The 23933-nt window shown below is 35.7% G+C and overlaps 1 protein-coding gene across 5 annotated transcripts in view; it reads left to right on the forward strand.

The window, feature by feature from the left end:
- The window catches only part of Pik3c2g (phosphatidylinositol-4-phosphate 3-kinase catalytic subunit type 2 gamma), a 367859-nt gene that overhangs the window by 241293 nt on the left and 102633 nt on the right, over window positions 1-23933 (forward strand). For all 5 annotated transcript variants that reach the window (XM_047549321.1, XM_047549319.1, XM_047549322.1 and 2 more), the window contains 5 exons: window positions 125-232; window positions 6936-7028; window positions 8468-8597; window positions 12745-12881; window positions 14733-14902. In XM_047549321.1, the coding sequence (XP_047405277.1) occupies window positions 125-232; window positions 6936-7028; window positions 8468-8597; window positions 12745-12881; window positions 14733-14902 (638 nt within the window). The remainder of the gene's footprint in view (window positions 1-124; window positions 233-6935; window positions 7029-8467; window positions 8598-12744; window positions 12882-14732; window positions 14903-23933) is intronic.

Here is a 23933-nt window from a genome sequence, read left to right on the forward strand (position 1 = left end):
AAAATCAACTGAGTGTGCCATCTCTGAATGGAAGAGTTTATTTAACTGATAGAAGAAAAATATAATGGACATGAGAGTCTAGTTTCTTAGATATTTATTTTTGTTCAAATAATTTTTTCCATAGGAGGTACTAAGGAAAGAGATTGGCAGACTAGAAGAATTCTTTCAAGACGTTAATAGCTGTCATCTTCCTCTGAACCCTGCCCTGTGTATCAAAGGGATTGATCATGATGTAAGTCAACTTAGTCAGTAGATAAGTTGAATATTTCTGTTTCGTGTTGCTAAATTCACCATATGTTTTTGGAATGACATAAAGAATTTATAAATTGGCATTAGAATTATTTTAAAGAAAAAAAATAATTGAATCCCATCCATACTGTGTGCTCTATCTGACATACTATGAGCAGTTGGAATCTCCTTGGCCTTGTATGGTTTGTTAGTTTGTTTTCATTGAAAAAAAAAAATTTAAGAAAGGTACTGAATTGATTTAATTCATTCAAAGTAGCTGATTTGGTGATACCCATACATAGACCATTCCCTATTTTCCCTTGAGTCACTGAGAGATGGACCATCACGGAAAGCTGGTTACAGTTTCATACTTTATTTAGACTATGCATATGTCCATGTTTAGTACACTAATATTATTAGCTACACCATCTACATTTTTATTCAATTTAAAATTAACTGGTACCCATATGTCAGTATGCCCTATATTATATTTTGTGATTTTACTCATACCTGAAAAGGCTTTCCTAGTACTATCAGACTAACAATGTCCAAAGTCATCTCTTCCTAATCCTGTCACGTGGTACCTCCTCCATCAGTCTATTTATTTCTCCTTTGTTCCTGTTAAGTTTATTTCCTCCTTCTCAAAAAAACAGAGAGTAGAAAGACACTAATAAAGAAAATGATTGATAAGTGATATTTTAAAGTGAAGAGGTTAAGGTGTCATGCATGCACAATGAATACTAGTAAGTGAAGTCATTAGATAGTCAAGAAAATAAACCAAATAATTAGGAGAAGAGTTATACTATTATACTATTACTAGTATAAATGTAAACGGGTTTGCTAAAAACTTGATACCAACATCTTCATGCCTCTGTTACTATCAAGATGTCCTACACATTTTCCTGGTATGCTTATAAATGTATTTTGAAAAATAACAAATAAGGCATTAAATTCCATAAACTGAGACATATCTATCTGGACTACATTCAAAATCATCACTAATTCTTTACATTTATATGACTCCTTAATTATTAGCAGTGTTTATAGGCTAATGCCAAAGATAGAAACAGCATTTCAAGGAAGAAAGAATTGGGATCAGGAGGTTCAGTATTGGTGTTTGCTTTTTCTTTCTAAGTTTTGTGTGTTGTGTGTGTGTGTGTGTGTGTGTGTCTGTGTCTGTGTCTGTGCCTGTGTGTGTTTGTGTGTGTTTATGTTTTAAGGAGCAAAGTGATTTTTTTCAATTAAAATTACACATGAGTTTTACCTTGTTTGGGCTTGAGGATGGAGGGCGTTAGTACTATGGGGAGACTCTTGGGGGTTCCAGATGAGCTGGTTGGGCCAGGGGTCACTAACCTGAGAGTCACCCACCCTCAATCTATGACTGGGACTGCACTCTTTCCCTGCAATGCCCTACACCTGGCAGGGTTTCCCTGAGGCTCAGAAGTTGCCCTACACAGAGTCACTTCCTGGGCCCATGTGCCCTGATCTATCGTGCCAGCACATACTGTACACCTGTGGGCACATAAATTAATAGACATTGGGGGTTATAGTATCCTGTGACACATTTTAATCTGTCCTCCAATCCTGCTGAAGAATGAGATGAGAAAATTTACAGTTGAAATGAATGTAGGGAAGTTCTCAGTTCTGATGGAAAATTTATCAACTATCAGAGAATCCACACTCTTAAGAATCTTTATGAGTGCAACGAACACAGCAAGGTCTTCAGTCAGAGTTAACATCTTATTCAACATCTTATTCAACTCTGAACATGGTGACACTGAGAAATTCATGCCATACCAGAAAAAAACCTTTTTAGTGCACCATGTTAAAGCATTCTGGGTGAGTAAACAACTTATTCTACGTTAGAGACTCTAACAGGCAAAAAACTGTATAAATGCAATAAGCATGGAAAATTTGCAATCAAAACTCGTAACTCTTTGCTGAGAGAAAGCTTTTTAGTTTGAATCTATCCCAGTTATTAATTCTTGCTTTTATTTCTTGTGCTATGGGAGTCCTGTTGAGGAATTCTGGTCCTAAGCCGACATGTTGAAGCTCTGGACCTACTTTTTCTTCTATAAGATGCAAGGTCTCTGGTCTGATTCCGAGATCCTTAATCCATTTTGAGTTTAGTTTCGTGCATGGTGAGAGATAGGGGTTTAGTTTCATACTGTTGCATATGGATTTCCAATTCTCCCAGCACCATTTGTTGAAGAGGCTATCTTTTCTCCATTGCATATTTTTGGCCCCTTTGTCTAGTATGAGAAAATTGTATTTATTTGGGTTTGTATCCGTGTCCTCTATTCTGTACCATTGATCCACCTTTCTATTTTGGTACCAATACCATGCCGTTTTTGTTACTATTGCTTTGTAGTAGAGTTGAAGATCTGGTATTGTGATACCCCCTCCTTCACTCTTTCTGCCAAGGATTGCTTTAGCTATTCTGGGTTTTTTATTCTTCCAGATGAATTTCATAATTTCTTGCTCTATTTCTGTAAGGTACATCATTGGGATTTTAATTGGAATTGCATTGAATCTGTATAGAACTTTTGGTAGTATGGCCATTTTGACAATATTAATTCTTCCTATCCAAGAACATGGGAGATCTTTCCATCTTCTAAGGTTTTCTTTAATTTCTTTCTTTAGTGTTCTGTAGTTCTCATTGTAGAGGTCTTTCACCAAAAGCTTTCTCTCAGCAAAGGAAACTATCAGCAATGCGAAGAAAGAGCCTACAGAGTAGGAGAAAATCTTTGCCAATCATACTTCAGATAGAGCACTAATCTCCAGAATCTATAAAGAACTCAAAAAACTCTACACCAAGAATGCAAATAATCCAATCGACAAATGGGCTAAGGAAATGAATAGACACTTCACAGAAGAAGATCTACAAGCAATCAACGAACATATGGAAAAATGTTCAACATCTCTAGTAATAAGAGAAATGCAAATCAAAACTACCCTAAGATTCCATCTCACCCCAATTAGAATGGCGATTATCAAGAATACAAGCAACAACAGGTGTTGGCGAGGATGTGGGGAGAAAGGTACACTCATACATTGCTGGTGGGGCTGCAAATTAGTGCAGCCACTCTGGAAAGCAGTGTGGAGACTCCTTAGAAAACTTGGAATGGAACTACCATTTGACCCAGCTATCCCACTCCTTGGCCTATACCCAAAGGACTTAAAATCAACATATTACAGAGATACAGCCACATCAATGTTCATAGCTGCCCAGTTCACAATAGCCAGATTGTGGAACCAACCTAGATGTCCTTCAATTGATGAATGGATAAAGAAAATGTGGTATATATATACAATGGAATATTACTCCACCATGAAGAATGATAAAATTATGGCATTTGCAGGCAAATGGATGAAACTGGAGAATATCATGCTAAGTGAGATAAGCCAATCTCAAAAAACCAGAGGACGAATGATATCGCTAATAAGTAGATGATGACACATAATGGGGGGGTGGGAGGGGTTAGTGTTAGGGTTAGAGTTAGGTTTAGGGAGGGGGGCAAGAATGGAGGAAGGAAGGACTGTATAGAGGGAAAAGAGGGGTGGGAGGGGTGGGGGGAAGGGAAAAAATAACAGAATGAATCAAACAACATTACCTTATGTAAATTTATGATTACACAAATGGTATGCCTTTATGCCATGTACAAACAGAGAAACAACATGTATCCCATTTGTTTACAATTAAAAAAAAAAAAAAAACTCGTACTTCATTATACAGAATAGAATTCACCGTGGTGAGAAACCCTATGAATGTCGTAAGTGTGGAAGGTCTTCAGGTATAGTTAGGGTACATCAGAAAACCCATTCTGGGGAGAAGACTTAACGAGTGCACTGAGTAGGAAAGTCAGAATGACCACGTGAGCACTAGAGCCATCAGCTTGCAACACATGAAGGGGTCACACTGGAGAGAAGTCCCACCAGTGCAGTGAGCATGGCAGTTTTCAGTAGGGGTCTTGTCACTACCAGTCAACTTGAAAGCCTGGATCAATCCAGTCCTTAAAGCATGGCTCTCAAAGGAAGAGGGCAAGGATCAGGTTTGAGTGAAGTCTACTTTGTAAGAATTCTCAACCTTGTCCCTCCCAGGAACCACCAATCATAATGGGCCTTTCTCCATCTCCCCTGAGTTACTGAGGGATGGGCCAAGTGGGAGAGTTGAGGATAACATACTACAATCTTCCACCACGATTGGAAAAGCAAGTACTAGTAATTTCATCTAGTTATAGTTTTCTCTTTTTTTTCAATTATTTTAAGATGTATGTCAAATCTCTCTTTCTCTATTCCAGTTTTTCTATTTTACCATTTACATAAAGTAGTCCTGCGAAAGTAATTCACTCTTTCCTATCTCTTGACTGTAGCCATCCCAATCCAATTTTTAAATTCTGTTCTAATATATTTTCTCATTGCTTACCTTTCCCTACTTAGAACCTCCTTTTTTGTTTTGTTTTGTTTAGCCTATTTGCTAAGCTATGTCCCTCACAGTCTTCAAGATCCAGGTCACCTTGGAAACACTTTCTTCTTCAGATACTTCTTCATTCAACTGTAATAAATTGCCTTGTGAATTATTTTCATTTAATGCATATGTATATCCTTTTATGTCAATTTTGTAGGCTTTTTGAGGATGAATATGATGATTCTTTCTGGAGGGTATAAGTAATTGTGCATATTAGTTGTTAAATATATAATACATTTGACATGACCCTCAAAAAATATACCGCATGTGCAAACCAAGAATGAAACAATGAAAACAGAATAGCTCTAGATGATTTAGTTAAGGAGAGGGGCTAAGAAAGCCCTGCCTTAGTCTCCCTTGCACTTTTGTCTACCCACTGGACTTAGGATTCCTCAAAGAGATTCCCCGAAATTGGAGTGAAGAATTTTAAAATTACTAATCTGGACTCACTCTTTGCCTCATACAGAATTTCTTAACTCTATGCCATGATGGGATCATGTGGTCCCTAATTAATTGATACAGTAGAAATTCATTTTTAACAAGCAGCCTCACCTATAGAACTATAAAACTCAAAGTAATTCACTAAGCAAAGGGTTGTACTTGGTCAGGGATTAGGTTAGATTTATGTTGAGAACATAGTTGAGAAATAGATCCTTTCATCTATGTTTATACCTATGTCAGACATCTTGGAGATGACATTTGAACTGATCCTTCAATGTGTGTTGATGTCATATTTTACTAAGTCAATAAACCGAAAGCATCAAATCCCTTTCTTTTCTTTAGTGTCGATTTAATGCTTCACTTTCAACATGAACTCCTATGAGCTCAAACACAAACAACCTTTCAACACTCAAATAATGGTAATAAAATAGAAGGAAAATATGCAATAGGGAGAATGGAAAGTAGTCAATATCATAAGGCAGAAAATGAAAATTCAAAATGTAACTGAAAGAACTGAGGAAAGTAAATATGTGTTGTGCTGTCATTCTTAAAGAAAATATACATTAACAAAAGGGAAACAAATGGATTAATTTTGTAAATTATCTGACTAGTAACAGAGTAAAGGATATTTTATATCAACTAGCTCATGTATTACCAAAATGTGGGAGATAAAGTTTATCTCCATTTTTCCAGTGGGATACAGATATGTTAGTAACTTACTCGAGGTCACACAGATACTGAGTTACAGAGCTCAGATTTGAATTCAGGTCTTTCTTAACTCTGTATCTGTGTTTCCTTAAAGTGTGCTATAGGACATAAATAATTGAAAGGAAATAAAAAAATGTAAATACCAATTTTAACATTTACCTATTAACCAACTAGCATAAACACAATATCTACATAGTTCCTAGTTTATTTAAACCTTGAATATAGCACTACTGATGCTCAGTGAAGAAAAACTAAAGTTGAAGGTGTGCAACCTGCTGAAAAGCTGGCTTCTTAGTTTCAAATTGAAGTAACAGAAAGCAGAAATGCATAAAATTTCAAAGTAGTTGACTAGTGTCGGGCACAGTGTAAGGTATTTTATAATTATTAGCTCATATGACTGTAACCAAAACGTATGAGATAGTATTCCCCCCTATCCACAGGGGTATTTTCCAAGATCCCCAGCGAATGCCTGAACTCACAGACAATACTAAGACCTGTATATACTACACTTTTTCTTATACGTACCTATTATGTACTATAATAAAATTGCCAGCATCACTACTTTTATATATTGGGTCAATCGTTAAATAAAATGAGGTTTACTTGAACACAAGCACAGCTTATACTGCAACAGTCAATTTAAAAATCAAACTGGCTACTAACAGGCAGGTAGCCTATACAATGTGAATACACTGCAAAAAGGAATGATGAAGGGGCAATTCACAGACGGCATGATGGAGCGGAATCATGCAATATTTCATCCCACTACTCTGAATGGTGTGCAGTCTCAAACTTAAAAATGTTTATTTCTGGAATGTATCCTTTTAATATTTTCAGACCATAGTTAACCAAGGGTAACTGAAACTGCAGATTGCAAAACCTTATAGATAAATGGACCACTATAAAGAATTTGATTGTTAGACTAAAGTCTACTTGTTTTTAATAAATATGTTTCTCTGTTCCAAAGTGTAAAAATTATTTATGTGTTGTATTTGTTCATATACCAAATAATACAGGGAATCATGATTTCAGGAAGACAATTATGTTTGCTTTATTCCACTCACCATTTTCTCTTCTTCTCTTCCCATAGGCATGTTCATATTTCACATCTAATGCTTTGCCATTGAAGATTACTTTCATCAATGCTAATCCAATGGGCAATAACATCAGCATTATTTTCAAGGTACTGTAACCCTCCTAAAACATCAAATTGATTCCATAAGTAGAACTATTGATTTATTATTCACAAAAAGAAATGATTGCAGCTATTTTCCTCTGGCAACAACACAGAGATTTCTCAATTATTTTAGATTCTGCCTTTTTACTAAATTATAATACATGCCAAAGTTTGATTGGCAATAAATCAAATATTACTGGCTCAAAGCCAGAGAACCTTCAGTGCAGAACTGAAGAATATACTTTAATAAACGAAAGTATGTGGATTACTTTTTAGGTGCACAGAAAGTCGAGTATATGGTAAGCCCTTAAGAGGAGAGTTTTCTTTTGGCCGAGACACTGAATTAGGATCACAATTAGCCATAACACAAATGATGTTAGTTAATTTAACATGCAATTTTTATCTGAAAGTACTTGCTTGTTTTAGTAAACTGGATCATTTTATTTTTTGTAAATAAAAAGTAAGTAGGTACAGGTTCAGTTCTCACCATGAATGCAATAGGGAAAAAAGATAAAAGAGAGTACCAGGTTTATAGACTGGTAGGAAAGAAGGACTAATGAGAGAGCTGTTAGGTAACAAGACTGCCAATCATTCAGCTAATTTAGTCAATTATTCAACAAGGTCTCAGAGTGAATCTTTGGTGGATTCTGACTGTCTATTTTTAAGGATGAGGATTAGCATGCCCACACTTTTACTTTGACCTTTGTAACCTCAAGGGTTACTGGGTCTCAATGCTATATTTTTCATGAAGGAAAAAAACCCACAAACTCCCATCTTGGCAAGATTTTCTGTGTATAATTTAGAAAACATTTTTTTTAAATCAAACGGCTTATTTGTTCAAGAGCATGGTACTATCCTTCCCCTATGGACATAATGCATTTCCTTCACCTCTGGGAGAAAAATCACACCTTCATCATTTTTTATTATTAAAGGTAGCTCTCTGAAAACTAACTGGCCCTAACAAGAGAAATTACTGACACAATCTGCTGAATCATGCCTGACTATTTATTCTCCAAGTCAAGAAGTCTTGGTATTCCGACTGTAAATCACCACATGAGCTTATGACACACCAGCTGATCTTCACTTAGAAACAGATCTCTCCTGGTAGAGTTTGATATTTGGGTAAATATTCATTCAGTCTTTCTTCACTAGACTTTGAATCTGACAAATTGCACATAGATAATAAATAGAAAGATTATTATCTGGGACAACATTCCAAGAAGCCCTTCTAATTTGATGACTTCTGCAATCATGTTAAGAGAAGTTCTTGTTTTCTTTGATCTTCTATCAGAAACATAAGGTACTTTTAGTGCTAATAAAACACGTGAAACCAATCTAAGTCAGGCTGGAAATGTATCCAGGAAAATAAATGACATATACCATATTTGGATGCTTTTAATGGAATTCAAGGAGAAACTCAGAGTCTATAATTTTGTTTCTAACAGGCTGGAGATGATCTTCGCCAGGATATGCTTGTTCTGCAGATTATTCAAGTGATGGACAACATTTGGCTTCAGGAGGGTCTAGATATGCATATGATCATTTATAGATGTCTATCCACAGGAAAAAGCCAAGGTCAGTGTAGTTTAAAAAGTGAGTCAACTTACATTATTCATCTCACACATTCACTGATAATATGCCACAAAACTTTCTACAGTTTTTACTTTAGAATACAAACTCAAAAATCCAAAGAACTATACAAATTCTTTCTTTTTTAAAAGAAGAATTTTTTTTTTCCGGAGGCTGAGGCAGGAAGATTGCAAATTCAAAGTCAGCCACAGCAAGTTGGCAAGGCCCTAAGCAACTTAGCAAGACTCTGTCTCAAAATAAAACACAAAAAGGGCTGGGGATGTAGCTCAGTAGTAAAGAACCTTTGATTAAATCCCCAGTACCAAAAGAAGAAGAAGAAAAAAGAAAAAGAAAAAGAAGAAGAAGAAGAATTGTTTTCAAAACTGATAAGCCAAAATAATTTATATAAAGCATAATATGCTTTTAAATATCAATTAGGACCTATGCAAATCCAAATGTTAACTGTGATGTTCTTTTGAGTGTTTAAGACATTAAAACACTAATAACATTTTTTTTTTCTCATTTCCTAAGGTAATTTAGATGCTTCCTAACTTACAATCAGGTTCTGTCCTGATAAAGTCATCATAAGGTGAAAATGTAGTGTGTCAAAAATGCATTTAACACACCTAACCTACCAAACATAGTTTATTATCACAGTGCACCATAGAGTATCTGTTGTATATCCTTGTGATTTTGAGGCTGACTGGGAGTTATGGCTCACTGCCTCTGCCCAGCATCACAAGAGAGTACTGCACTGCAAATGGCTAGCCCAGGAAAAGATCAAAATTCAAAATTGGAAGTACAGTTTTCTACTGAATGTGTATCACATTTGCACCACTGTGAAGTAGGAAAATCTAAGAAAAACCATCACAAGTCAGGGGTCATCTGTAATGGAAAAGCCTACTCATTCTAAACAAATACAGTTATTACCTTAGTAGTACATAAATTTCATATATTTTTCAAATATTTAGAAGAGTTCTGAAAATTCTAAACACATTATAGACCTGCACATAATTTCTAAAAGACTTCTGAGATGATATAATTTCAACTCAAAAATGGTCACACATGCAAACTGAACACAATTTTTGCTTTTCCTTTATAAAAACCAAGAAGCAAATATGGAAATATAGTTTCGTTTTCAATGAAATAATGTCAGTGGCACACCCAAATTATGATCCAAGCATCAGATGAAAGTTGTAATTACAATCATGCTAAGGTGAAGAAACAGTTCCTAATACATCATAATCTCTTTTACATAAGATCACAGCCTCTTAGAATTCCTTACAGTCTGTATGAATTATAACAGATACAAAGTGCTGAAACCCTAACCCTGCAAAAGGGACCTAGTCTGTGTAGTTAATTTTTTTTTTTAGTTCAAATAGAGCAACAGTTTAAATCTGTCAACCCCAAAGAGCTGTCACTGCCTTGTTCCTCAGTTCCTGAGGTCCCACCAGCAGACTCAGAGTTCAGCCAATTGTGATTTGAGACTTTAATGCTAAGGATGGAAGGGCCTCCAAGCTACCTTTACTTGCAACCCAATACCTCAGAATGGCTTGATAATAAATCATATCACCAAATTATTTTGATTCTGATAATATAACTCTTGCTTTCCATGCCAAATGTCCCATCTCTGAACACTTTCTAAAGCTTTAGTTCCAAAAAAGTTATTATTGTTATCATGAGAAATAAACTGAAGAAGTAAAAATAAAACTGAATGAGCCAGGCTGAGCTACTTAATGTAACACAGATCACCTTTCCTTCATAAATTGAATAAATCATGGATCCCAATGGAATTCTTCATTTCCATCCACTCAAATCTGTTTATAATCACAGAAAGTAATTGAAGCAAAAACCTCTTGAAGTTAATAAAAGGATTCAGCAAAAAATTACTATACACTTGTCCAAAGTTGGAGATGCCATAGGACAAACAAGCCTCCCACCCACACCATCTACCAACAAGCTTCAGTGACTATCAGATTCTATAGGACATTACACCAACAAAACACTTCTTCAAGAAAAATAGAGATTAAAACAAATGTCATTTTTAGAAGATTCTAAAATCTTCATCTACATTCTTCATCAAGTTCCAAGACTGATATTATCTACTGTTCAAAAAATATTTAATTTTAAAAACTCAACCATCTCTCTATTTGTCCAGTTATATTTGTGTCCTTGGTCCCTCTGGGCATTTGAGTTTGCAGCTCTTTCACTTGTGCAGATTATGGAAATGAGAACTATGTATTTAATTTCTTTCAATGATTTTACTTATAAAACTGTGCACTGAGGAGTGTTTGGGGACATTTGTCTTGGGAGAGTTTTAAGCACTGAATTTTAATTGCTATTTTGTGTACACTGAAAATTAGAAGGCTTGAAAATATTTACATGCTAATAACCTCTGGCACACAATGCAAAAACCTTGGCCACTAGGGCAAAGGTCCTACTTAAAAGTTCAATCAATACACGCTTCCTTTAAAAAATTCCTTCTTATAGTTTCTCTCTAATGTAAACTGGAAAGGAAGGAGCAGGTGGCTTCCATGTGTTTGCTTCAGATATTCTCTTCACTCCCAGAAATGTAGCATTTAGCTGTTATTAAGGTGAACATTGGCTTTCAAAGTACAAGAAATCAAAGCAAGAATCAATAAATGGGATGGACTCAAACTAAAAAGCTTTTTCTCAGCAAAGGATACAATCAAGAATGTGAAGAGAGGGCCTAGAGTGTGGGAGAAAATCTTTTCCACATGCACTTCAGATAGAGCACTTATCTCCAAAATTTATAAAGAACTTACAAAACTTTACAACAAAAATACAAATAACCCAATCAATAAATGGGCCAAGGAACTGGACAGACACTTTACAGAAGAAGACACACAGGCAATTAATAAATATATGAAAAAATGTTCAATATCTCTAGTAATTAGAGAAATGCAAATTAAACAACTCTGAGAATTCATCTTACTCCAATTAGCATGGCTTTTATCAAGAACACAAACAATAATAGATGTTGGCAAGGATGTGGGGAAAAAGGCACACTTTTACATTGCTGGTGGAGTTGCAAATTGGTGCAACCATTCTGGAAAGCAATTATGGAGAATCCTAAGAAAACTTGGAATGGACCCACCTTTTGACCCAGTTATCTCACTCCTTGATTTATACCCAAAGGACCTAAAATCAGCAAACTACAGTAACACAGCCACATCAATGTTTATAGCAGCTCAGTTCACAATAGCTAGATTGTGGAACCAAACTAGATGGCCCTTCATCAGATGAATGGATAAAGAAACTGTGGCATATATACACAATGGAATATTATTCAGACATAAAGAATAATATTATGGCATTTGCAAATAAATGGATGGAATTGGAGAATATCATGCTAAGTGAAATAAGTCAAACCCAAAAAACCAAAGGCCGAATGTATTCCCTGGTAAGTGGAGAATGATATGTAATGGGGGTGGGGGCTGGGGAATGAGAGAATAATGAGGAACTTTAGAATATGTAGAAGGAAATGAGAGGGCGGGGGGTATGAAAAATGGTGGAATGAGACAGACATCAATACCCTATGTACATGTATGATTATACAAATGGTATGAATCTACATTGTGTACAACCATAGAAACGAAATTATGTACCCCATTTGTGTACAGTGAATCAAAATGCAATCTGTTAAAAAGTAAAAACTAAATAAAACTAAATAAATAAAATAAATTTTAAATGTTTTTTATGGAGATTGCATTTGGTTCACTTAAGGCAGAAATAAGTTTGTCGTGTAAACTCAAATGTCCTCTCTTAAAGGGCAATGAGAGTCCCAGTCATATGACACCTAACCCACCCTTCTGTTGACTCAGTGGGGACTCTGAGAGGTCACCTAGATTTGCTCTCTACAATAATTCTAGAAAAAAATATTGAAACTGTTATGATAGAACTGATCCAAACTCAACAAGTAGCTGCACTGATCCCTGGGATTTAGGAAGAATTACAAGAAGTCCATCCAGATATGCTTCTGCACAAAAGAAGGTTTGGAAAGGAAAAGGGTAATCCAAATAGTCCTGACAACTATTGTTGCTGTTACATAGATCAAGATATATTTTCTAAATCTCCCTCATCCTGGGAAGACAGAACTATTTCCTTAATGTCTTTTTTTTTAACCCACCAGGACTGGTGCAGATGGTGCCTGATGCCGTAACCCTTGCAAAGATCCATCGCCATTCTGGGCTGATAGGACCCCTGAAAGAAAACACCATCAAAAAGTGGTTCAGCCAGCACAACCACTTAAAGGCAGATTATGACAAGGTCTGTCATGCTGCAACTAATTTTAAGTAATGTGCTTAAATAAGAATATGCTCTGGTTCATTAGATATTCTGATTCATGGGAAAGTAAATTAAGTACACCTTGAGTTCTAATTCCCTCATCATCAGTCTAGTAATAATGATACAGTTTAAATGGCATATTAACTAGATAAAACATTTCTGTGTTTGGTTTTCATTCTCAGTGAAATTCCTAGCCATTAATAAAACATCTCTTTGCTCAGCTGCCTCTCTTACAGCAAGTTCCCCTGAGATGCTGGCCCCTTCAAACTACCTCCTTCAAGTAATTTCCACCTGTTTGTACACAATCTCCAATTTCTATAAATAACCACCCCACCTTTGATAAGCATGCTCTACTTTTCTGTCTACTGTTCTTGCAATGGTTTGCAAAATGCATAATTGTGTGTGTGTGTGTGTGTGTGTGTGTGTGTGTTAACTTTACTGTAAACGCTGCGCTCCCAGATTATATCACTTTGACACCTGGTCTATAATGTACAGTTGTGCAGTTTCTCCCATATACTAGGGCTCCTGAACAAAGGTTGAGAGTGGCTAGGGTCAGGCCTTGTTCTACTTTTCAAGTCATGAACTTGTACAATTTGGTCACCCAGAGCACTAATTCACCAAATGCTGGTCAATATGAGATTTGGTCAAAACTGGGCACTAGCATCCTCTAATTCTGGAAGACTTTTCAATTCTGGGCAAACAGGGTTGATAGCTCACCCTAGCATGGACCATGGTAAGGAAACTGAGGAATTCCTCTATTCCATACCACGATGAACTTGAAGGGGAGCAAAAAGCAGGGTTTTAGAGGCCAAATAACAAAAAATTAGATGAGATTATCTTGAAATCTGCTTTTTAACTATTCCTAAAATTTTAACTTGAGTTTTACACAGACAGTTCTCATCAATTCTTTGAAGTGAATCCATATACATTTGCTTTTCACAACTACCATGTATAGGACACATTTTACTACCTTCATTTTATAAGTGAAGAAATTCTAGACAGACAAATAAGTGACTTGCTCAGGCACTTGAGAGACCTGGAACTAAGCTATTCAAGTGTCTGGTGTGTATTTCAGTGACACAGGTTTCTCTCCAACAAGTTGTCTATGTCATTCTGGAAAACTCGTAACCTTGACACAACCGACCCCTCATGGTTACACAAAGTGGATGACAGTGATGTATGCCCCTAAGACCATTTTGGGGGGGAAAAATATTTCTGCAAAGAAGCTCTGATTATTAAAGAACATAAACCACAGTTAATTTAGTGGTAATCTGCTTCTATCCACATAGACATTCACTAATGTATATTGTAATGAAATACTTTCAGACATCAACTGGAAAACCTATTTGTAAGGGTAAACATAAAATGTTACTAATATCTCTCTATAGGTTTTCTGTATTCCCAAAATTCAAATATTTTAAAATGTCATTTTAAATATTTTAAATGTTGCCTCTGCAAAGAGACAATATTGGACCATGTTGGTTTTTCTTCTTTTACTTTGAAAAAAAAAATCATTCAATGTTGTATATTTCAGGTATTAAAAAAAAAAACCAGGAATACTCTCCACTAAGCTAAGAAAATTAACTCCATGTGAATGAGATACTTTTTTCCAATTTCCATGAAAAAGAAGGCTAAAGAGAAGATTGCTTCATGTTCTTCTTTGCCATATCAAGAATGAGCCACTTATCCATGCCCCTCTCTCTACAAAGATAAAAAAAATTATTCTTAGTAATTTTGCTTTTCTCTTTTGTTTTTTACCATTACCTCTGAAACTAATGCATTTTCTCGTTTTTTCTATTATAACCTTTTTGTTATTGTTTCTCAATTCATTAGGCCTTGAGGAACTTTTTCTATTCTTGCGCTGGCTGGTGTGTGGTAACGTTCATCCTGGGAGTTTGTGACCGTCACAATGATAATATCATGCTGATAAAGTCAGGCCACATGTTTCATATTGACTTTGGAAAATTTTTAGGTCATGCACAAACATTTGGAGGGATAAAAAGGTCAGTGCACAAATGTTTATTACAGTAATTAAGCAATGTCCTAAATACTATATAACACATAATGGCATAAAAACCCTGAAGATGACTTGCTTCCCTTCTCTCATATCTCCCAAGGCAATGTAAATGTGACTATGTATCCAAGAAGACTGAGGAGCAGATTTTTGTAATAGATTGTTAATGAAACAAATTAGGTTTCTGCAAATTGTTAGTGGAACTGAATAAAATATGCTAAGTGAAATAAGCCAGACTCAGAGTCTCAAGGGTTGAATGTTTTCTCTCATTTGTGGAAGCTAGAAAGATAAAAGGAATTTTAAAAAAAAAAAAAAGGACATCTCACAAGAACTGAAAGAGAGCGTTCAACTAGAAGCGGGGGATAAAGGGAGGAGGGGAGACAAAGGGGAAGAACTAGGGAATTATGCTATGTGCCTGTATGAATATATCACAATGCATTCCAATTTTATATGTAACTGTAATATAACAATTGAAAATAAATAGAAGGAAGACCAATAGAGTAGAAGTAGACTAGAGAGAGAAAGGAAGACTCAGAAAGAGGAAGTACTGGGGATTGAAATGGAGCAAACTATGTTATAAGCATTTATGAATATATCATAAATTAAGTATATCTATAAATGCACTAATTTTAAAAAGTTAAAAAAAAAAATTGTCAGTGGACTAACAGCCTTCTCCCATGGGATACTAATCCCATTCCAGCTTGAGTTAGCAGATGCAAACCCTGACTTCCTTATAGTAAGCCTGACAGACAACTAAACAAATAAATAAGTGAAGAAATAATATAAGGAACTGAGAAGTTCCATTAGCAAACTAAAAAGAAATGGTGTAGAAAATAACTAAGGCAGGGATACTATTTTAAAGAGGCCTCTCAGAGAAGATGAGAGCTGTGTAATGAGCGGTCATCTGGTAGAGATCCGTGAGTAGAGTGTTCCAGAAAGAGAGAAGATCGTATAGAACTTCTCCTTTCAGTCGAGTTCTCCAGAAACCTAGAAATCCTGTCTCCATGCTTATACCAACTCTGAGGTTGTTGTAAACTTTCTGACTTCTATGAGAGAGAAAAAACACATCTCACTTATGAATGTGAAGGATTTCACATCCTGTGCATAAACAAACAATCCCTTCTTAAGCTTTAATTGTGAGATTAAAGAGGATTTACACCAGCAGATTAAATCAAAGGACAGTTCAGCCCCAGCATTACTTAACGACTCTGGATAAAATTTGGCTAATCCCTACAGTGGAAATAAGGAATTTCTCCAGTCTCCTGATGCCAGTTGGCTCTCTTTTGAAGTATTGTGTAATCATTTTCTTTATTTCTTTATTTTCTCTCACAAAGATACAAATTAGAGTAGTTAACAAATTGTGCATTCACAATTTTCACTCAGTTTTCTGGTAACAATAATTTCTACATAGTAATTTTTATTGCATAAAAGATATTATAGCAATAAACTATATCTTAACTCAATAATTACTTGATGGTGACTTTCTCTTACAGAACAGGAGATATTAAGAAAAATCAGTTATTAGTGACATTTATTGCATTTCTCATTCATTGTTTCAAACTCTTATTTTTTAGACTATCTTTCCAGTCTATATGAACTTTCACATTGGAAATGCTAACCTTACATTAAGTCTTTCTTGTAACTTTCTTTCTAAATAATTTTAGGGATAGTATGAGTACTGGTTAAGGACAGTCACTTTGGAACCAGACTATGTTTTTTTTGGAATCCGATGTTACCAGAGGGTCATCATATGACCTTGACTTAGAAAATCTTAGTTTTCTCATCTATAAAACAGACTTTTGTTTGAAAATTAAGTGAACTGATCTGTGTAATGTGCTTTGAAGAGTGCATGACACTGAGTGAGGGCTTTATAAATATTTGTTGTCATCAACTGTAAGTGTTCTAATGAAGTGACAATAAATAAGGTCACATCTCTGGGTGATAGCTTCTTTTGTTTAAAATGATATCTTATTTGGGTGGTTTTTAAAATCTGTACATTGAAATTTATATTTTAACTAATAGTCACAAATAAGAGCCTTTTTTTCTAAGAAAAAAAAGTAGACCAGTTATTAAAAGTTTACACCACATCACAGAACATAAATCCACTTAACATAGATGAAAACTCATTCCAGAATTCAACAAAATAAAATTTAACGTCTATTCTTTTCCTACTAAAATATTTACACAAGATGATCAATATGTTCTATGTCAGTCTTATTACAACATGGTTAAAGCTTTTTCAATTTTTATCCCAGTGGATCACCAATCATCTAATATAATTAATCTGTCTTTCCTCTGGATACTATCCACAGAAGTTCGCTATATCTACAGTAATTTTGACATGATTTTCACTAATTACCATGATGTAATTTTTTAAGTTTAATTTTGAATTTGGGTATTATAATACTTAAATTTTTAATCTGTTCCATTTAAAACCATCTTTTTTTAAAAAAATAAACTTTCTTAACATAAGAAAAGATTAATCTTATTGTACTCTAATCATTCTGGTTCAGCTCATTATTCATTGTGAGTCAAATGCTAAATAGAAATTAATAATCCCCTACATTCTTTGATTTCTTAGATGAAATTAGATGGGTCTCATTGATCTGTTACTCATAAAAATCACTGTGGTTCTTTTCACTCAAAGCAGACCTTAGCATCTGTGAATCTTCTAGAAGGAAAGTATACTTTGCAATGTCTCACCACCTGTGAATGCCTTTAAAGATATCTTTGTATCCTAAGCATCTAGCATAGAGCAGAGCTTCAATTTTGGTTGATTGAAGGATCACTCCAAAAATGTCATCGAATTTACTTCCCTTGCCCTCAGAAAGTAGTTTTTCTGAAGAAAAAATTATTCAGAACCTGCCATATTCTGTGACTGTAACTGGAAATTCACCATGGAACTTTATTACCTAAAGGTCATTCTATATTTGGAAGTCTAAAATGAGGCTCAGAGTTCCTACAGTGTGTCACAAAGCCAGTCCCTGGAAAGCTCCATACAACATTTGAATAGAGCACTCTCCAGGGACAAGTCTGTTTGTCATTCCCACTTTCTCACCATCATTTCCTCCTCTACTTCTTTTACTTTATCATTCCACTGTTTCATGACTTGGTTTCCTTTGAATAGCTCCCTTGTATCTACCTCCCCAATGGTAAGTTTAAATAATGTCTCTATTAAGAAACATTAATTTTCTTCAAGAAGAGAATTTATAGGTTTTCAGGTGGAAAATGCGAAGAAGCGTTGGAAAGAGTATAAAAGGAAAAGAGAAGGAAGAAGAGAGAGAACAATTTAAACAGTATAAGGATTCTGTCTTCCTGTGCTCAGTTAGCCTCCACCCCAGAGAGAACAAAGTTAGGGTCAGATGGTGTGCTACGCAGTTGGTTTAAGACACCATATGCCCAATATAAGCATTTTGGAGCCCTGACTCTAAATTTAGTCTTCAAAGAAACACTACAAATGTTTCCTAAATGTGAGTCTAGTACAAGAACTTCATCTGGCACCCAACTAAAGAAACAGTGCCCTGCTTCTATTGCTGGGGAAACTACTCATGGTGTTAAACTTAGTTAAGAAACAGTATGTCCACTTCAAGCCTGATACATAAATTTTGATCATGCATCTTGTAACTTTTATGGGTGATTTAAATGTTTTCAGAGGTAATGTTGCTATTCTTGGTTTTCGCCTCCCACCTGACTTCAGATCATACTCCTACTTATGATACCACGAATATGCTCTTCACCCAAGTATTATAGCAGTGATAAACTTTACCTCCTATCCAAGCATGTAACCTCAATTCCATGCAAAGTGTGGCTGCACACTTGCCCCTCAATCAAGCTCAAGGGAAACATGCATGGCAACGTAAAGGATAAGCAGTCTCTTCCTGCCTTGGTGAAATTCTGATCCACTGTCAATTCAGATCCAGTGTATTAGACTGAGAGAAGTATGATTGATAATCTTGAAGAGGTAGCTAAACTATCCTTTTCAAATAAGAGCAATGATATATTTGAGTCAGTATCAGAAGTTATTAAGCAGTTAAGATCAAGGACTTCCAGAAGTCTAACTTAGGACACACAATGAATTTACAAAAGTTGCCAGATTGGAGGAGGTGGGGGTATCTTTCACATTTAAAAAATTGTCGGCGAGATTCCCCTTGGTTAATAATTGCTGAGAGCTTGGAGATCTCACAGGAAGTTAAATGTTCTTTCTGTAATAGTAACATGCATCCTTATGTTCTCATTATATTGTACATGTGAGGTTTCCTGCAATGCCTAATTATACACGGTTCTATCCTATCCAGTGGAGATTCCAAGTTTGCCTTCTCAATTAACTCATGGATATTAGATCAGAGACTTGTGTTCTTTCTGTTGGGCAGCAAAATGTGCTCTCTAAAATGTAGGTCGTGTGTGATATCAAGAAAAGTGTAAGCTTAAACATCCCCCAATGCACTCTAGTCATTTATTTCTATGTTAATATCACTACTGGTTATTATGCAAGTCCACAACTTTTAGAAATCTTTGAAACAATATATTTTGATGTTGCTATGGTATTTCCTGGTGACAAAAACATTTGAAATTCATGAATTATTACAAATAATTTTAATAATAATAACAAAATGTGCCTCTTTCCTGAGTTTCACATTTTAGTTCAGGGTACAAATACATCATTCATGCATGCACATCTTTCTTTTTTTTTAAACTGATTTTATCAGTTTAAAACATAAAAGGAAGAAAGAAAAGGAAGAAATATTTGTGTTCACAGAGTCCAACAGAAAGTTCTACTATCATAAATTCTTGCTAGAATTCTCTTTCCTTTCCCTTCTCCATATCCTCTACCTCCATCACCAGCTTTGAAGCAGATGGCTCCTCCCGAATTGCCGTGGCTCTGATGTAGCTCATTCCTGTCCTGGCACAAAGCAAGCTCTTTAGTGTGGTATTGCATCAAGAATGGGGATCAGAATCTCATGAAAATAGTCAATAAAATCTTTTAAATCATCATATAGAAATAACTTTATTAAAACAGAAGCTCTTCAAGGTAGGTTCTGTTATTTTCTCTATTTTACAATTGAAGGCAGAAAGAAGTTTTAGTTGTTGTCAACTTTTCCACGATCATAAGTCATAGGTGGTAGAACCATGGAAATTTGCATGATACTGTCATTTCTCCATAATCCTGGTATAGCCTGTTCTCTCCAGCACTGGCACAGATGGCTGCTTCTTTAGTTAGTACCAAATGATATAGCTATCTCACAATTATGGCCCTGATGTATATTAAATTCATATCTTTAAAACCTACAACCAAATGTCTTGCAAGATGTTTGCACTGCAAAAGGCTTGCAAAAACCGAGACTAAGTGTGAAGGTACAAGGTAACTCTCATCCACATGCATTTTGTCTTTGAGTGAAAAGGCAGACAGAATTGTGCACTGTCTTAAGAATGTTTTTAAACAACAATGTCAGTTAAATATCTATGATATGTGACTATAATTTCAGAGCACACCCAAGTCTTTTCTATTAAGCTTAGTGTAGTCTAAGACCACCCTGCACTACTGGGACCAAGCCCAGTGGTATTATCTAGACTGCATAATTCACATTTGAGGAGGTTGCTCCTGTTGTTACCCTTAAATAGTTTATGTGTGCAATACTTAAAAATAGAACATTATTTTCTGAGTATGTGCATATTTGTTTAAGGAACAATTCAGTAAATGAAAGGCTTTCATTGTGAAGATATAAGCACCTTGGCTATTTCAGAGTGCATTCATTGCAATTAGCATGGCTTGTCCGATCGCTCAATAATGTATTTTACAGTAAGACCATTTCCATTGTGAGAGCTAGCAACAGTGGGAAGATTTCAAGGGCAAGCATAACATGAACAGGACTTTACGAGGCTGAACCTAAATTAGTAGGGAAAGCAGAACAGACAGCCTATGGTGGAGAATCTTCTGAACGTCAATGTGGAGACAGAAAAGAAGCATGTACCATAGGGGACCACCAGCTTGCTCTGCTACACAGCAGTATCCAGTGTCAAAGTGCAGAGCCAACAAGTCTTCACCATTTTCAAATGGGTCATCCTCCTGGCCCTGCAATGACTCTGCAGTTCTGTGGCCACCTTTCCACTCTCCACAATAATTTGTACCTTATCTTTTCAAGGTAAATGTCAGATCCCTCACAACCAGTTCTCTAAAGAGATAATCGTACCTCCTACTTTGTTGAGAAAATAAAATCATCAGAACAAAGTCTGCTCTTCTACCTAATGTAAAACTCACAGACTTACATTTGCACCCAAACTTCTGACTTTCTCTTATAATATAAAACTAGATTTTTCTTTTCTTTCTAAAGCCAACAGATGCTTTGGAGCCATTTTCTGCCCTACTTTGGGACAACATTGTACTATCAATAATTCATTTCTTTCCTTACATATTATCCTCTCCCTCTCAAATAATCTTTTAAGATAAACTTGTCTCCTCAAAGTTTAAATAATCTTGTCTCCAAATCCCCAGGCTTCATGCTGTTCTGCTCAACTTCACACACTTCCTGAAAACCCTGTCCATAAACTTGACCTTCATTTCCTTACCTCCCATTCAATCCAGAACTACTTGAATATGGATTTATTCTTCATAACTTGTTAAGATCTGCAGTGACCTCCATACTGCAAAATCTAGCAATATTCCTCACTCATTTCACCTGACTTACCGGCAAGTTCTAACAGTGTTGACCCCTTCCCCAGAATGTCCCCTCACTTGACCTCTGCAATGCTTCCTCACCTGTTAGATGGTCTCATCTTTTCAGATCCAATTCAGGATAATTTCATTCTTCAAAGTCGGGAAACATTTGATTCCCTAGGACTCCTCTGAGCCCTCTTCTCTTGTCACTTCATGGTTTCTGGAAACTAGTATCATTTATATCCAAGGCTTTAATTCAGGTCTATATCCAGATAACTCCAAAAAATTTTAATCTTATCTTTTGAGATCATTATAGACTCACAGGTAGTTGTAAGAAACAATACAAACCAATCCCATGTACCCTTGATCATTTTCCCCCAGTGATAACATCTCATAACAGGTCAGGTTACTGATGCTGTTACAGTCAAGTTACAGAGCAGTTTTGTCCCCGCAGGATCCCTCACCTCATTCTTTCATACACCCTGCCCCTCCACCCTCATCCCCAGGCAAACACCAAACTACTTTCCATTTCTATAGTTTTGTCATTTCAAGAATGTCACATAAATAGAACCATATAGAAATTTAATATTTGTAGATTATCTTTTTCATGCAGCACTGTTTATAGATTAATCCAAACTGTTGTGTTTTCAAAGCTATGTCCCTTTGCTGACAAATTATCTTCCACAGTCTGTTTAAACATTCATCTGCTGAAGAACATCTGGGTTATTCTAGGTTTTTGATTATTATGAATAAAACTGCTATGAACAATTCACGTATGTATTTTATGAACAAAACTTTTCATTTCTCTGAGATACATGCTCAAAAGTATCATTGTTAGTAGTTACATATTGCTTTGCTGCCAAGTGGTTTTCCAGAATGGCTATACAAATTTCAAATTTTCACCAGCAAAGTACAAGCGGCAGATTCTCCACATCCTTACCAGCATTTGATATTGACTTTTTTTTAAGTTTTAACCCTTCTGATAGATGTGTAGTTTTAAATAATTGTAGGTTTAATCTGAATTTCCCTAATAGCTTTTGATGTTCAACATCTTTTCATTGTACATATTAACCACCTGCATATCCTCTTCCATAAAATATCCCTCAGGTCTTTTGCCCATTTTCTAATTCTTTTGTTTCATTTTTACCATTAAATTTTGAGAAGTTAAAAGTATATTCCATATACTAGTACTTTGCTGCCCAGTTTTTAAACCCCATCTCTGAGTCACTTAACATTGTTTTTCACAGAGCAAAAGTTTTTAATTAAATTATTTGCCTAGTCTTAGATCCCAAAGGATTCCCCTTGTGTTTTTTCATAGAAGTTTTATAGTATTGTGTTTTACATTTACCTGGAAACTATTTTTAGCTAGTTTTTGTTTTATGTTTGAGGTTTAGATCAATGTTTCTATTTTTGCCTGTGGGTATCCAAATATTTCAGTATAATCTGTTCAAACAGCTATTCTTTCTCCATCAAATTGCTTTTGGAAACTTTGTTAAAAATCAGTTTGGCATATTTGTGCAGGTCTGTTTCTATGTTATTCATTCTGTTCCACTGACCTGTGTGTCTCTCCTCCACCAAAACCCAGTCCCTTACTTGGATGATTCTGACAACAACCTGGTGGGTGACTGAGGTGCCTCTTTCTAGCCTAGTCAGAGTGGAAGTCTAGGCTCCCCACCTTGCCCCTCGCTGCAGGGTGAGTGGAGTTGAGGTCACACTCTCTTCTGCAGTGTTTGACTGGAGTAATGATTTTCACCCAACCTTTTCTGTCTTAAGCTTCCTTTTCGGTACTTTGACTGGAGAAAGCAGGTTTCCCTTGGACAATTTTTTTTCTGCACCCATTGTTGTTTCTGCATGTACTGAATGCAGGCCTCTTTAGCCCCTTGACTGGGATATTTAAGGCAAAGGAAAACTCAAGGAACTCACCACCATGGTGTTTCTCAGGTCCTGATGGCTCCGGTAGTGTGTCTTCTTCTCTATGCCTTTCAGAGTCATTTTATGCTTGTTTTATATATAATTTCCAGGGATTTTTAGTGTAGTCAGTGGGAGGAACAAGGAGAAATATGCCTACTGCCTCTTTTCAGAAGCAGAAGATTGACTCACAAAATTTTATCTCTATCCTAAATCTTTTCTCTAAGATCCTAGGCAAATATCTTCCTTGTCATCTGCTTTTGTAAGTCTCTAAGGTGCCTCTGATGTAGCTTGAGCTCACAGCTGAGACATCCTGAAAGGTTCTGTACAGTCTTTCTGCTACACAAGGAAGAAAATTTAAAGTTCTTCTTGGCACCTCTTATTTCTCCCATTCCCAACCATAATGAAGTTGTCTTTGTTTATTTCTTTTGAATTTATTTTTTTAGTCTTCCCACTTCCC

The sequence above is a fragment of the Sciurus carolinensis genome, chromosome 4 (genome assembly GCF_902686445.1).
Source record: "Sciurus carolinensis chromosome 4, mSciCar1.2, whole genome shotgun sequence".
Classification (NCBI taxonomy): domain Eukaryota; kingdom Metazoa; phylum Chordata; class Mammalia; order Rodentia; family Sciuridae; genus Sciurus; species Sciurus carolinensis.